The 16326-nt window shown below is 44.8% G+C and overlaps 2 protein-coding genes across 2 annotated transcripts in view; one reads left to right on the plus strand and one right to left on the minus strand.

Annotated features, from left to right (window-relative positions):
- Nucleotides 1-141: 141 nt before the first annotated feature.
- znf526 (zinc finger protein 526) lies at nt 142-12865 on the plus strand. Its single transcript, XM_061819700.1, has 8 exons — nt 142-335; nt 2986-3329; nt 5325-5488; nt 5560-5655; nt 7806-8566; nt 8639-8783; nt 10425-11858; nt 12356-12865. Exons 2-8 carry the CDS (start codon nt 3041-3043, stop codon nt 12500-12502), a joined length of 3036 nt encoding a protein of 1011 aa, XP_061675684.1. The 5' UTR covers nt 142-335; nt 2986-3040; the 3' UTR covers nt 12503-12865.
- A 97-nt stretch (nt 12866-12962) lies between these two features.
- Nucleotides 12963-16326, minus strand: part of cicb (capicua transcriptional repressor b) — a 58742-nt gene continuing 55378 nt past the window's right edge. Inside the window, 3 exon segments of the mRNA XM_061819674.1 lie at nt 12963-14254; nt 15305-15439; nt 15569-15703. Coding sequence (XP_061675658.1) covers nt 13995-14254; nt 15305-15439; nt 15569-15703 — 530 coding nt within the window. The 3' untranslated portion in view covers nt 12963-13994.

Consider the following 16326-nt stretch of genomic DNA (forward strand, 5'->3'; position numbering starts at 1 on the left):
GAATTAGTAACACACACAAAAAGACTCAGTATCGGTGGGCTAAAACTACAATACCCATCACGCGGCGCGTCCCCTGTGATTGACAAGAAAGACATCCAATCATGGTTCGCAGTTTTGAACCACAAATTGGGCGGGGCTTTCAGTTTCACAAAAATGGGGGCAAATGGGACGTTAACGTCTGTTTACACGCCTTGAAAGACAGTTCGCGGCAATTGACATTCTATATTTGGTGTGCCCAAGACGGTGTCGGAGGAGCCTCTGCGGATCTTGCGGAACGTGTGAGTGACGTGCGGTGATGTCTACGAATGGTGCCGCCTGACGACAGTAAATGAGAGGTAATAATAACAATTTAAAAAAAAAAAAAAAAAAAAAGAGAAGGCCCCCTGCCGCCTTTTACCCGGAGAGCTCCGGAGAAAAGTGGCTAGCGCCGCCTGACGGACCGCCCGGCGAACCGGGCAGCCGACGTCAGGAAATAGCGGTGCCGAGGAGAGCAAAAAGTGATCCTCGCTAGCCGAGGGAGCGCCTCCAACCGCCCTCCACACGCCATCACACATTTAATATACAAGCTAAGCAAATAAGACGCGTTATTGTGATAGAACGCGGCCATGATAGCATGCGGCTTGGACGAAGCTAACGGCTAGGGATATAGCTCTTGTTTGCTAACTTGCTAAGTCGAAACGTGTTTTTTTTCCTCCCTTTTGTCAGTGTTGTCATGTAAAATAATGACATTTGCGCCACATAATCAACCCTTCCATTGTTGGTGCTTTCCAGTTCACGGAAATGTTGGAAATCTTCACCTTTTGAGGGTTAAACTCTTAAACCAGCAAAACAATGCAGGTCAAAGCAGTTAAATACATTGCGGGTCAAAGGTACAGTAGTTAACCTTTTAAATTCAGTTGAATAGTTTCAGGCTAAAAGATGATAGGATGACAGAAAATCATGTTTAAATGATGGATTAATAAGTATGATGGCAGAGAGATACAAAGGTTTTTGCAAATGATGTAAGAAAACAGGTATTGAGGAACAAACGAATAATAATGTAAAGAATAAAGGAGTAAGGACAATGAAAGCTATATATTAAAATGAAAAGCAAAGTGTAAAAACTGCTGGATACCTAATTTTGGCCCAACCTACATGTAAAGAATAAATTGTGTTGTAGGTGACTAATAAATGAGTTGTTTATCTGTTCTAAAGTAATGTCATGACTCTGTATCATTTTATATCAGAATATGCCACCGGATAATAAAATACATCGGCAAATGTCCCGTGGATCAGATTTATGAAGACTTCTAAATTAGCAATGAAACAATTTGCCCAAATTAACATTCTACCTCAACAATCATTTTTTTGAAATTCTTTTGTCTTTTACTTAGGACCAACAAACTGAGGAAGTTTTATTTTTTTTTAGCCATCACTGCACTGAACTCTCATTTTTCCTCAAGCCATGATATTAATCAATATGTGAAGGCATGCTGATTTTACCATCCTATGCAGCTATTTTTCTTCATTTTAATTTTTCAACTATTTTTACCCTGCATTTTTGTATACATTCATACAAGAGAAACTCATATGTTGTTGTACGATGTAACGTATCATAACAATAAATGCCATTCTATTCTGAGAAAAATTCAGAGATTTTTTTTTCAAGCTGTCCAAAGCACCGCTGTTTAGCACTAGAGGGACATTGGCTGTGATGTGAATGTTTACGTGTAGCAGAAAGAGACTATATTTCCACAGGGTTAATATTCCGCTAGTAAGGTACATTAACATTAATCTCACTGATGTGCGCATGTAATTTTTTTTTTGTTTTGGGACCTACGCATCTTCATTCTTGGGCACAAAACGTCTTGGGCGGAGAGCAAGGTCCGTGTTACAACAATGACAGGTCATGATGCTCACCTTGCCTTTTAGAATGAATATTGACTGTTACAAAAGTGCAATAAGTGCCTTCTTTTGCCTGGAGTAATTGCTTGAGTTTGGCCACTGTGGACATAACATTGCTGGGAGTGAGACAGACAAGGTGGAATGTGGACTAGAATTGGGAAGAAAGGAGGGAGGGAAGGGGAGGACAGCTGATGTGACTTGTCACGGTGTACATGGCAGCCAGGCACCAGACACGAGTGTGCCAACGACCCACTAATTAACGTAGGACGCAATGTTGCCATGATGCTTCGCCGCCAAGCTTCTCGAGCAGGGGTTTGAAACTCATTTTTTGTCACAGGCCACATTGTACTTGCTCTCAAAGGGCCGTTATGGCTGTGAAACGATAAAAATATTTAACAGCCTCATCACATTTACACATGAAATTTATGAACTAGTTTTGGAATCAGAAATTAAGATTAATGGGTTTTTCCAACGATTGTTGTTTAGTAACACAACACAAGTCTTCAATTAACCTCCCATGCATATTTTTGAGATGTGAGGAGAAATCAGGGTTCCCGGAGAAAACCCACGCAGGCACGAGGAGAACATACAAACTCCACACAGCCACGGGCAGAATTTGAACCCCGGTCCTCAGAACCGTGAGGTACATGCTCTAACCAGTCGTACAATGTGCTGCCCAAATTTGATTATTTATGCCATTGAGGCAAAGTGACAGACCGAACAAATAAATGCTCTTCTACCTCTGCTAACATTAAGCAAAAGGCGGACTACGCCCTGAACTGGTCGCCATTAGGTCACAGGGCACATACCAACACCATCACTGAACGGGAATTGATCCCCTGCTGCCCGCACCAAAGTCAGGCTTGTGTACCACTACACCATCGGTGACTCTCCTGTAAAAACAATAAAAGCATTTTCAGTTGTGGAGGCACCAGTTCATACATTACGTGGCGTATGTAGAGCAAAAGATTTAGCTTAATTTTACACTTGATGGTGGTCAATAACGCTAGAGACAATTATTTGTAAGCCACACAAACGGTCAAAGTAATACCTTTTTCCAATATTCTTTTCAATGACCATATGTTTTCGTGTTGTTTGCAGTTGCAGTATTACCTTGCGCCTGAGTCAGTTTGGTATCACAAGTCCTGTTGACATCATGGAAGCAGAGGCCATCTACATGGAGGTGGAACAGCCTCAGGAGGAGTCTGTGGAACACCAGTACATGTGTAGCGAATGCTACCAGCTTTTCAACTCTCTGGAAGATGTGCTGATCCACCAGGAGATTCATACAGGCCAGGAGGGCGAGGAAGGCGAGGTAGGCCAGGTGGTCCACTGCGAGCAGTACCAGTGCTTGGAGTGTGGGTCGGTACTCGTGGACTCCGAGGAGCTGCTGCAGCATCAGGAGATGCACATGCGGGAGGCTGGGATGGAGGGAAACCAACAAGGTCAGACCATCTGTAGGGTGGGGTCTTTGTCGGAATCATTCCCTTGTTATCTGTTCCCTAATTCCTTGGTTCACTCTAAAAGTAGATGAGAAATCCTTTTATTAGAGAGATGGGAGGATTTGTCATTTGACTTGCCTTCAGTTAACAGTTTTATACCTTGTTTATAACTTTATAACTTATTTTTATAACTTGCTTGCTAATATTAAGGAAAGACTTGACTTTAGAGTGGATAGCCAAAACATTTGACGAGATCACAGGAGACAAACTCAAGGCCCAGGGACTACATCAGGCCCGCTGAATGACATTAAGATATTGCAATCGTTTTTAAGTTATCAATCCCACTTTTAAAAGAAATGTATTAACACCCGAACAAGCAATATTTTAGCTTCTGTGACTTCTGATTTCAAAACAAATTTTCCATCAATTTGCTGTGTATTTGCGTGAGGCCATTAAGAGTCGCAACAGCCCTCCAAAGGCAACCATAACTACAGTGTGGCTCTTGACATAAATGACCTTGACACCTTTGGACTCGACTTTTGACTTGAACAACATGCCTTGAGAAATCCTCTCGTTTAGTGTTGTAAATCTGTATTTGACTGTATTTTAGTTAAGACAGTTTGCCTTTTTTGTTTGTTTGTTTGAAAGAGTTTATTTTTTGGGGGGAGAGGGGAGCATTCGTGCCAACCTGACAACGCAGTCTGCATTGTTGTGTACTCGCCAGTGTGATGTATTAGATTACTGTAATTTACAGCCTACAGAACGCACCGGATTATAAACCTCACCCAGTACATTTGTAAAGGAAATACTATTTGGTACATACATACGCCGCAGATGTGTAAAAGCCGCAAGTGCCCACATTGAAACACGAGATATTTACAAAGAAAGACAGTACACAGATCGAGTTTTTAAAGTTGTAATACCTTTATCTTATCTATCTTAACATGGCAACAACATGGTAGCATGAATAGGGCTGGTTAAAAAAAAAACATACTGGGAAACAAAACAGCCACGGCAGCTACACAGTAGCAACATGGTAGCACAGCTATAACAGAGTCAGTTAAAAAAAAAAAACCTAAATCACTGAGACGCAACAGAAACACGCTAACGCTGGTGCGGCGCTAACAGAGCCGGTTAAAAAAAAAAAAAAAACGTACCGGTAAAAGTCACTTCCTCAGCACATATTCCACCTGTCTCACTCTTACCTTTTCCGCTGGAGTGCCCCCTTGCGGCCGTTAGGAAAAAATGCACAAATTAGCCGCATCACCGCATAAACTGCAGGGTTGAAAGTGTGTGAAAAAAGTTGAGGTTTTTAGGCTGGAAGTTACGGTACATTGCAGTACGATCGCAGCCATTAAAAAAAAAAAAAAAATCAATAATTGACGTATTTTTTCTCGCCTTCCTCCCTCCACGGAGGGTTGGGACTTGCTTAAGACTTAATGGTAATGACTAGAGATTTTCAGGTTTGTGACTTACTCCCATCTCTGCCTTATACTGACGAGATACAAGCTGATGAGTGAAAGATTCCACTGGGAATCATTCGCAATCATGAGGAAAAATGCAGAATTTTATGAAAAAAATAATTACTAAAGAAAATAGAATAAGCAACAGGATTACAATGAGGAAAAAAAACACCAATAAAATTGGTATCTGGAAAAAATACTGTGAATACGCGGTGCGTTACGCAAATGATGGGCATAGGTTACCCCCTAAAAAAAAATCTGACAATAGGTCAATCTGTGTATGCCAGACACCTAATATTGAAAGTGTAATTTCAATATTTAAACGCTGCATAATTCAAAAGTCACAATGAGAATTTTTTTCCAACAAATGAGTACAATTTTAACAGGGAAAAGTTTCAATGGGTGAGAAAGAAAAATGTACCCTCATGAGAATCGTTTTGATATGGCACAAAAATGAGTAAAAGAGTACGACTTTCAGCAGAAAAAGGATTCAATGAAAATGTGTGTGTGTGTGTGTGTTCGTTTCCTACTCCAGAGTTATGCGAGACTGAGGTACCCCAAGATAGTGGTTCACAAGCACCCCAACCGGTTCAGTACCAGTGTCTGGACTGTCTTGCTCTGTTTGACTCACCCAACACGTGGCTGGAACACCGGAAAAGCCACAACAGCAGCACCACTAGCACCTACGCGGAGATGACTGTAAGACGGAGACTGCAAAAGAAATGTTGGTTTAGTAAGTTAACGTATGAGCCTGTGATACCCATCCACAGGAGTACGAGCTCCAAGCGGACGGAACCGTGACTCCCGTCACCAACATGCAGAACTTTGTCCTGAGTGAGCAGCAAGCTGGGGAGATTTTGGCACAGGTACTTCAATTGAAATCTTAATGTATTATCAATGTTTCCCACGGGACTGAAATCTCTAATTCCGGTTTTGGGTATCGGTCAGCTCCGTGGAGGAGGCGGCATTCAGCATCCATGTTTACCACACACAATATAGCAATTTGGTTTGGGTTTTAAAAGAATTCTCATTTTTTTAAGGGAAGCTATTAGGCTTAAGGAAATAATAATACATGTACATAATCCATCCATCCATGTTCTTTACCACTTATCCTCACGACGGTAGCGGGAAGTACTGGAGCCAATCCCAGTTGTCAATGGGCAGGAGGTGGTGAACTGGTTGACATAATACATGTGTTAAATGTAAACTAACAAAGAGTTCTATAAAATAAATGAATGTAAAATCAAACCTCGGGTTTCGAATTTGACTTGTTCCATGACGCTGTTTAAGATGATCATTCTTAAACCGAGATCATGTTTTGCATTGAAATTGATGGGAATTCAATTATTTTGATTTTTTAAATCAATGGGATTAAAAAAAATAGTGCACGATAGAAATAAGTGAGAAGACGGTGTTATAAAGAAAATTTTCATCGCTTATCCTCACTAAGATCACAGGCGTGCTCGAGCCTATCCCAGCTATCTTTAGGTGAGAGGCGGGATACACAATGAACCAGTCACCACCAATCAGAGGGCACATATAAAAAAAAAAAAAATCCCATTCACACCTATGGACAATTTACAGTCTTCCAATAACCTACCACGCATGTTTTTGGGATGTGGGAGGAAGCCCACACAGGCACAGGGGAGACATCATACAGTTGGGGCCAGGATTTGAACCCCGTTACTCTGAACTGTGAGGCAGATGTGCTCACTAGTCGCCCATCATGCTGCCTGTCTGAAAAAAATATATATATATTTTTAAACATAACTACATTATGTGTTCATGTTAAAAAAGATCTATATATGTTACAAGTTTGAGTCTTACTGATTGTATGGGGTGGACAGGTGTCTTTATGCAGCTAACGACCTCACACAGGTGCATCTGATTCAGGCTAAAACATGGAGTGGAGGTAGACTTTTAAAGGCGGACTAACAGGTCTTTGAGGGTCAGAATTGACCCCTCCGTACAGGGCACTTAACCACGCCTCCTGAAGTGACGTCACGCCACGTGCGCTGACGTAAGACAAACAATTAGTAAAAATAGCAAATACAATACAATACATTGTTAACTGAGAGAGACGCCATGCTTCTGATTTCATTCAATCATTCACACGTAGCAATGTTATGCTAGCGAAGAACGTCTCTTTCATTTATACGAGTCGTGTATTGAAAATCAAACATAGGGCATATCTTCGTGCAAACACAGTCTGGTTAAGCTTCGGCCGCGAGCCGGCAAGAAAGCGACACGTTTGTGCAGTCCGATCATCGCTAAATATCTCTCAACAAAGAATAAGTGTGTCAATCGTTCACACGTAGCAAATTTATGCTAGCGAAGAACTTTGAATTTATTTATACGAGACATGTATTGAAAATCAAATATAAGGCATACCTTCGTGCAAACATCTTTTCCGGTTGATATTAGATGGATTTAGTTGATGATGCGGTCTTCCACAAAGTTTGATCCATCGAAGGCATTTTTCGTACTGGGTCTTCGGTTTTGGAAAGGGTACAAATCAAACTCCACCAACTAGCCTTTCAGGATACCTGTCGTCACTGTTACAAAGTCCGTGACTACACCTCTTAACCATATTTTTTGTTAAATAACCCAAATACGCGATAAAACGCTAACAAAACCTATACTGGACCATGCAATGTTGTCTGAGAAAATGGCGGGAGCAAAAACGGGCTTTGGTTTATGCAGATCTCTGGCCTCTGATTGGTCAGTGACGGGGAATTGCGCAATATCCACGGAGGGGTCAATTCTAGCTGATAGGTGTTCAAATACTTATTTGCAGCTGTATCACACAAACTGTTAAAAAAAATCATACATTGGGATTTCTGGATTTTTCTTTTTCAATTATCTCTCTGTCACAGTGGACATGCACCGACAATGAAAATTTCAGACCCCTCTATGATTTCTGAATGGGAGAACTTGCAATACAGCAGGGTGTTCAAATACTTATTTTCTTACAGTATTTATATACACATATAGATACACCTTGTGTCCGTTGCAGGTGTTTGCACAGCAGGAGCAAAAGAAGAAAGGCGACCACGTCTCCAAGTCCGCCAGCGTCCCCCCCCAGCTTCCCACGGTGACGCCCAGCCCCGGTTCGGCCACCATGCACCTTCAGATCCTGACGGCCCAAGCTCTGGCCGACGGTTCCGGCACGTGCACTCAACCCAGCAGGACAGCGTCCGTGGTGGGCTGGCAAAAGTGCACCACCCTGGAGAACGGCACCGCCCGCCGAGTGGAGCTGATGTTGTCCCCCGGGATGATCGCTGACACCCAGCAGGCGGCAACAGAGATGGTGGTCATCCAACCGTACGAATGCTCTGAATGCTCCCTTCTATTCCAGACCCCAGAGGACCTCCTCAAACATCAGGGGAAGCACTTCCTGGGTCAGGACAAAGAGAGTTCGGAGGCAGGGCTCATGTGCGGCTTGGAGGAAGCCCGGGGGCCCGAGGAAATGGCGGACAAGACGGACATCTTAGTAGGGCAACCGTACCAACAAATCACAATGGAGAACAAACCCGTGGTGTCACCCAAGACCCAGCAGTGCTCACTGTGCAGCCGCAACTTCAGCTCCGTCAACCGGCTCAAAGCTCATCAGCGCGTCCACGAGCAGGGCACGCATGAATGCAGTGAGTGCGGCAGGTTCTTTAAGAAAGAGAGCTCGCTGCAAGCGCACCTGCGCACCCACTTGGGCGTGAGCAGATATTTGTGCGTGGACTGCGGCCAAGGCTTCACCACCGAGATGACCCTCATCATGCACAGGTAAAAAGGTCAGCCCCGTGAGGGCGTTGCGCCCGCAGGGCCTGATCTCTCACCTTCGTGTGCTGCTCGCAGGAAGTCCCACACGGCGAACCCCCTTCACAAGTGCCAGTTCTGCAACAAGACCTTCACCAACATGACCAAGTATCTTTACCACCGACGGTCACACCTCAGCCTCAACACCTGTGGCATGCCGGCCTCCAATGCCGCCACCACCACGGTACTCCAGACTCTCATTCTTTCTAGATACAACTGGACAATCGCAATTTTTATTTTATGTTTTGCTTTGTGTCAGCCGCCGACATTTCAGTTGCAGGTGAATTCAAAGAATACTGAACAGCTGAAAATAGGAACGACATCAATAAGTCAACTTGACCGTCCGTCATGGCCGTAGCGTTACGTGTCCAAGCATTTTTTTAAGGATGGCATAATTAGACTTAGCGCCAATCTGATCAGTGAGATCAGTATTGCATTTTATGCTGAATGGCTGACGGGCTTTAATGTCGAAATTCACCGATCCGATCGTTGACATCATTGATCGGCTCCGCAAAAGACATTTAGTCTGTGTCGCCATCGTGCACATGCACACTCATCCATTTCAGGGAAATCTTTGAGACCAATGGTTTTCAAACCTTTTTTTTTGGGTGCAACCCCCCTTGTTGGGAGATTAACATTTTCTGCTTGAAATTTTCTCCAGTGGGGTGTGTCTGTGTGTTAACACTGCAAATTGTAAAAGCGGTGGTGGGTGATAGTGCATAAAATTGGAAACTGGGGGAGGGAGGATTGAAAAATGCTCATGGTGTGGCCGATCATGCTGCCTGTCTGTCACGACGAGGCTCGAGGGCGGACCCAAATGCACGACTCCAGAGGCAAGCAGGTAGAGTACAGAAAGCTTTTATTCAGTCCGAGGTCTATGATCAGCAAGTCAGTCCGTGAGAGCAGCAGTAGCAGAAGAGGCAGGCTTACTTGGATGGTCCGGGGACAGGCGAGGGTCGGTACACGGCAGGTCAGGTATACAGGAGAACGTTCGAAGCAGGCAGAAGTATCGAGGGAGTCAGGCTTACGGGGTGAGTCGGAGAACAGGCGAAGGTCGGTACACACAGGTTGTCGATCAGGGATACGGGAGTGCTGGAACGGGACATGAAGCTCAACGATCCGGCGGCGGACTAGTTGTCCCCCGTGTCCGATAAGTACCGGGTGTACTCAGCCCAAAGCAGGGCGCAGGTGTGTGCCGACTAATTGGCTGACCACACCCAGCCTGGGGAGGATGCCAGGAGCATGACAGATGGATCTTTTTCCGATTGGAGATGAGTCATAATGCTTCTTTTTGAAGGCTTGGCCAAGGATGTGTAATGTAGTGGATAAACTGCACTGTGCACAAACGTTTTATGCACAAATATTTAACGCAGTTTAATAAAGAGTGTTAAATAGTTAAGACTGAAATATGTGTTAACAGTTTTAATAAAATGTTGTGCCATGATTATTTTAGTTGGTTGAGTGATTCTGTTCTGACATTTACACTGACCAGGACAAGCGTGTCCTGTGGCCTGTCCCGAGATTATATTACCGCTACATAAGAACATGCACAATGATTCTTATTAATGATTGTTGTATGGACAGTTTTTTTTAAAAACAATACAAGTACAAACCTAACAAAATATAAGTACAGTTCATTCCTAATATTCTGAGCATAGGGGTAGCAGCAAATTGGTGGTGCGCATTGTACATTGGTAGAAGGGTTTTCCCCCTTTTTTGTTTATTTATTTATTTTTTTGGGTCAACTTTGGGGGCGCGCATTATACTTCAGAATGCATTATACTCGGTATGTTAATCTTCATCTGTGCTTTCTGCACCTCTCCAGGTCAATCCCGCTCCACAACGAGCTTCTCTTTCCATTCTGGCCATTTTACAGCGAGCCAGGGAGAAGAACTCTCGGATGATGGCCCCCCTCTCTGAGGAGGAGATGGAAAAGATGGACCAGGACCCTGCGGATCTGAACAAGGCAGACGCGAGTGAGAGCCAAGAAAAAGATAGCGAGGAGGGTCCTGGCGACAAACCTGCCCAGGATGTCGCCTCCAGCTCAGCAGGAAGCGCGACGACCGCGTCGTCGGAAAAAGACGCGTTCACTTGTCGCGCTTGTCAGAAGACGTTCCCCTCCCAGCTGCAGCTCCTCCAGCACCGGCGTACGGCTCACGGGCCTGAGCGCAGCTTCCTTTGTGGTATCTGTGGCAAGAGCTTCAAGAAGCAGATCCACGTGCGGAACCACATCCGTACGCACACGGGCGAGCGGCCCTTCCAGTGCGCTGACTGCGGCAAGACGTTTTCATCCCTCGCCAACCTCACCCGCCACACGCTGATCCACACGGGCGTGCGACCGTACCGCTGCGACGTGTGCCAGCGCTCCTTCTCGCAGTCGTCCAACCTGCGCCAGCACAGCCTCCTGCACGCAAGGGGCGGAAGCGGGGGCCTGAAGTGCCCCGACTGCCCCGCGGCCTTCCGCTGGCGCACCAAGCTGGCCGCACACCGCTTCACGCATCACCAGGGATCCCCCGCGCCCTTCCCTTGCCCCCACTGTGAGGCCGGCTTCCTCATCAAGAGGCAACTAGAGGCCCACTGTACAGAGCAGCATCAGGCCACGTCTCCAGAGTCGGGGGGGCGTCCCCGGCAGCCAGTCGGAGGTGCAGAAGAGTCTGGCACTCTGCTTCAAGGTGGCTTGGATTGCAACATCTGCGGTAAGAAGCTCAACTCCCCCGCCAATCTGCGGCTCCACAAGTTGAGTCACCCCGGTCCCGTGTGGCTGCGCGGTGCACGCGCCAAGCGGGCTAAATCCCACCAGTGCCCAGTGTGCGGCAAGCTGTTCGTGTCCAGCTCGGGCGTGGCGCTGCACCAGCGGGTGCACACGGGCGAGCGGCCCTTCCCGTGTCAGATCTGCAGCAAGCGCTTCCGCCAGAGAACGCACTTGCGCGAGCACCTGCGCACGCACTCGGGCGTGCGTCCTTTCTGCTGCGAGGTGTGCGGCAAGGGCTTTGTCCAAAGCATACACCTGGTCGAGCACCGCCGCACGCACACGGGGGAGCGGCCGCACGTCTGCCCGTACTGCGGAAAGGCCTTCAAGACCTTCTCCAACCTCAGGAACCACAAGAAGACGCACAGTTGCCAGCAGAAGAGGAAGCGGGGCTGTGAGGCTGATGCCAAAGCCGTCACCGGCGTGGGGGTGGGGGTGGAGGTTTCTGCGGTGGAAATCCCCAACGGGCAGCCGCACTTCATCCAGATCCAGTCGTCAGACGTTCAGCAGGTCCGTATCCGTCTCGAGCTGCGGTGCGCAAAGTTTTGATTTGATTTGATTTGGACAGACATGTCGTTGGTGCACGATGTGAAAGTTGTAATGTACGTAAAATAGGTTTTTAGGGTATACCCCCGCCTCTCTGGTAAAGTCCCCTGGGATAGAATAACAGTCACAATCAAGCAAAGTGGAAAGGAAAACAGATGTTTTTGATGTCGCATGTTTTTAATTTCCAAATAATTCCATTAGAATTAACCTTTTTCAATCAAATTAATAGAACTGGTGTAAAAATTTGGTTTACTATGTAAAATTGTTTTGTTTTGTATTTTTTTTTTCCCCATTTGGTAGATTAAAGTAAAAACAAGGTCAGGTCACAGAACTATGACCATCGAAATGCTGGGGTGTCCGGATTAAGCAACTCAGTGTGCCACACGTGGCCCGCAGGCTGTAGTTTGCCCACCCGTTCCCAAGCGTCCCACACCACGTGTCAATGTTTTGTCCCGTCACAGGGCACCAACACCATCATGTGCAACGAGTTTGGGGAGACCATCGCCATCATCGAGAGCAGCGAGGGCGGAGCGCTGCCCCTGGAGCAGGCCCTGGAAATCTTTCAGACGGCCCTGGAGAGCGGCATGGACGGACTGCAGATGCTCTGAGCCACAAGAACCAATCACGGTCAAACGTGCGCATTTATAATACATACTGTTCAAAACTATGTGGTGGGGGTCAGTTAGAAATGTTATTTTACAAAGAAAAGGAGAGTTTTTCCTGAATGATCAGATGTAAATTGATCATAAATATATTACAGACTTTTGTCTATTTAAAAAAAAAAAAAAGTTTTCTTTGAAAATGTTAAGTTTGTATAGATGCAGTGGGTGTTTTAATGGAATACGTTACTGTAATGAATGTTACAAAGAACTCAAAAAGGGTGAGTGTCCATATGAATGCATGTACTTTGTGTTTTTTTTTTTTCAATAATTTTTACCACATTTTGTATTTTGATGTGAATGCTGGGGAGCTTGGGAAATCAAATGTAAATAAATCAATAAATGCAGTTTGCTTCCTTTACAATTCATTCACCACAATATTACTTTTTTTTTTTTAATTTACCACCTAACTTTATTGGCATACTGATACAAATTCTTTACAGATACAAACTTAAATTATTCATAGAAATTTGTCTCTTGGATACTGGAACAGCCAAACATGAACACAAAAACAAGCCATATACTGTAATTGTTTTTTTGTTCTGTAGACGCTTACTGTATTTAACTGACAATTTTTTGCACAAAGCTCAATTATTCTGTCCCAACAGTTTTTGATGGTGAGAGGAGAGGCATAAAGTGAGAAAAGGCAGAAAAAGGAAGGGATAGAAGGAGAGCGAGTGTTGAGGCGGGTCTAGAAATGTTAAAAAAAAAAAAAAAAAAAGGAATACATAGCACAGAGAAAAGGAACAGTACATGCCTCCAAAGGAAGAGCAGTGAGGTTTAATAAAAAGTCACAATACTGAAATTTAAAATCCTTAAAGTCCATAAAAGTAAACCGTTGGCAAAAAGAAAAGTAATAGAGTAAAATGGCCGCCATCGACCGACCTTCCTTCCTTCCTTCATGCGTAAACCAATTCGAGGCACGGGAATGTTTGCTTCCTTCTAACTTCGATGCGGGGACGAGCGAGAATGATGGCACAGCCAGAAGTTCACTCACTTTCAATCCTCCAGTCTTTTTTTTTTTTTTTTTTTAAGAACGGTCCTGAAGTGTTCTGTCGGTCACGAAATGGCAAGAAAAAAAACAAAAGACCACTGGGGTCTGTTGGATTGGGGTCTTTGAGGGTCCCAGCCCCCCAGAATGTCAGCTAATTGTGATTCCACATCCAGGGAAAAAAAAAATTCTGATGGATTTGCCTCTTTGACATTATTCAAAACAAAATGAAGAAAAGTTGTTGTCTTTTTAAAGCCGATGAACACATTTGGTCTTTCCCAACATCCGTGCGAGAGTTCCGGAGAATGTGACGTTCTGTAACCTTTACGCAGGTGTCAAGAATTCTCCAACTTTATTTTGTCTTTTTTTTTTTTTTTTTTGGGGTTCTCTTGTTCTAAATGGACATCTCAGAGAGATGGAAATACAAGTCCACATTGTGGCAAAAAGTTCTCATCTGGAAGAGTCCTGCGACTCACCGGGATCCTCCTCGGTCCCGGGTTCAGTGTCCTCGTCCTCTTTTCCGGGCCCGTCCGCCGACTGGGCGCCGGACGGTCCGGGCAACGAGTCGGCGGGGACGGGGAGAGAGGCGGCGTCGGCCGGGGTGGCCGTCTGCATGATTTTCTGCCGGACCTCCCTGATCTTGAGCTGCAGACACACCTTGGTGGGGAATATGTCCGAGTACCGGGTCTGGAAGGCTGCTGTGGCTTGCGCTGAAAGCAGAGAACGTCATCAAAATAGCAGCAGGGTGTGATGGACAATTGAAAAAAGAAAAAACTAAATTAAGGTGGCAAATAATCCAACCCTTTCACAGATGTTATTGTTTACACAGAAAACTTTCAAAAGATTTAGCTTGCTGACCAAAGTTTAGTCGACTGCACTCTCAGAAGTATAATACAAGTACTGAATCTATTTTTATCCCGTGGTGGATACATTAGAGAGGGCTTCCGCTATTGGATATTTTTACATATTAATTGAGCAATCAGATGAAAAAAATATATATATATTTTGTATTATTATCCACTTGTGCTGTGGAATCTGTGACTTTGAGTGTGTATGGCTTGAAAAGGTGGTGCCTGTCCTGGTGAGTATCGTAGGTAACAGTGAATGAAGACTGTAGAGTTGGCTTACTGTTTGTTTAGTGTCTGTGTCGTGTGACTGGACGTCAGTTGTTTCAAACTTTGTTGCGTAAAAAGATCCCTTACAAGTTATTTCCCCACACGCTTTAAACCCTGCGGTTTATGCGGTGATGCGGCTAATTTGTGCATTTTTTCTCTCATGGCCGTAAGGGGCCACTCGAGTGGAAAAGGTAAGAATGAGACTGGTGGAATATATTTGCAGAGGAAGTGACTTTTACCGGCCCTGTTAGCATTGTGCTAGCATGTTGATATTTACCAGTAAGTTTTATTTTAACCGGCCCTGTTAGCATTAGCACTAGTGAGGCGTTAGTGTTAGCGTTAGCTTTAGCGCGGCGCTAGCGTTAGCACTAAACTCTTTCTGTGTACTGTCTTTCTTTGTAAATATCTCGTGTTTCAATGTGGGCACGTGCGGCTTTTACACAGCTGCGGCCTATGTACGTACCAAATGGTATTTCCTTTACAAATGTACTCAGTGAGGCTTATAACCAGGTGCGCTCTGGAAGCTGGGAATTACGGTAAGTGGAATCAATACTGCAGATGAAATGTGTCTATGTTGCAAACACCGAGCTATATTTTGGGGGCCATATTGTCAAGGATGCGTGCAATAAAGTGCGCTTCATGAACCTGATGGAAAGAAGCCCTGCTGCTCCTGGAACAGCTGCATCACCAGCGCTCGCCTCTGGTCCAGCGTCCGACGCAGGGACGAGTACGGCACTTTGTCGAATTCCAGCTCGGCCAGGATGTCCTCGCCATCCGTGCCTACGGAAAGATATACAAAAATAAATGAATAACATCACTGTGGAAAGAAAAATGTTGTGTAGAAAAGAAGCTAACTCAGAATTATTTGACTCATTAGTTGGAGGCTGGGTGCCGGTGTGCGGTAAGAACCTGGTCGGTCGAAGGTGAATATGTCCCCCTCGCACTTGGCGGCACTTTTGGGGGTGTTGGGCTCAGAACTGCAGCTGGAGCGCCGACGACTCTTCCTCTTTGGAGAGACTTGATCGTCAGTGGCCGAGTCCAAGTCTGAAAAAAATACATGCGAGAGAACAAGATGACGATTGTGTTCAGTATTACTGGGAGTTTCATTTGTTCAATGACCAAGCTTGTGACGCCATTAACTTGTTTACTCGTCAGTTTTCCGCATTAAAAGTAACTGAAATTCCAATAATCTGTTCCAGCACCCAAAAAAAAAACCAACAACATTTTCATCCCAATTTATAAACTGTAATTGCTATACTGACTGCAGTAATCATGTAGGATGGGTGTCTTTCAGGGGTGTCACAAGTCAAACAAGTTTATGAACCTCAGACTCAAGAGCATGCATACCCAATCCCCAGACCTGAATCCAATTGAGAATTTGTGGGGTGCCATCAAAAAAGTTGTTTCTGAAGCCAAACCAAGAAATGCAAATGATTTGTAGAATGTCGTTCAGAATTGGAGTAGAAAATAACAAGTTGCTTGCCTCCATGCCATGCAGATGTGAAGCAGTTACAAAAAATTATGGTCAAACAACTAAATATTAGTTGAGTCATTCAAAGGATTGGTAAATCCTAGAAACAAAAAAGGTTTTTACAAAATAGTTTGGAGTTTGTAAAGTCAACAGCAGATTACTGTTTTTTTTTTTTTTTTTTAACACACCCCTTTGA

The sequence above is a fragment of the Syngnathoides biaculeatus genome, chromosome 5 (assembly GCF_019802595.1).
Source record: "Syngnathoides biaculeatus isolate LvHL_M chromosome 5, ASM1980259v1, whole genome shotgun sequence".
In the NCBI taxonomy this organism is placed as follows: Eukaryota; Metazoa; Chordata; class Actinopteri; order Syngnathiformes; family Syngnathidae; genus Syngnathoides; species Syngnathoides biaculeatus.

Coding starts and splice junctions, on each gene's coding strand:
- znf526 (XM_061819700.1), top strand. CDS start 3,041: ATGGAAGCAGAGGCCATCTACATGGAGGTGGAACAGCCTCAGGAGGAG. Junction 3,330..5,324: donor GATGGAGGGAAACCAACAAG/GTCAGACCATCT, acceptor TTCCTACTCCAG/AGTTATGCGAGACTGAGGTA. Junction 8,567..8,638: donor ATGACCCTCATCATGCACAG/GTAAAAAGGTCA, acceptor TGCTGCTCGCAG/GAAGTCCCACACGGCGAACC.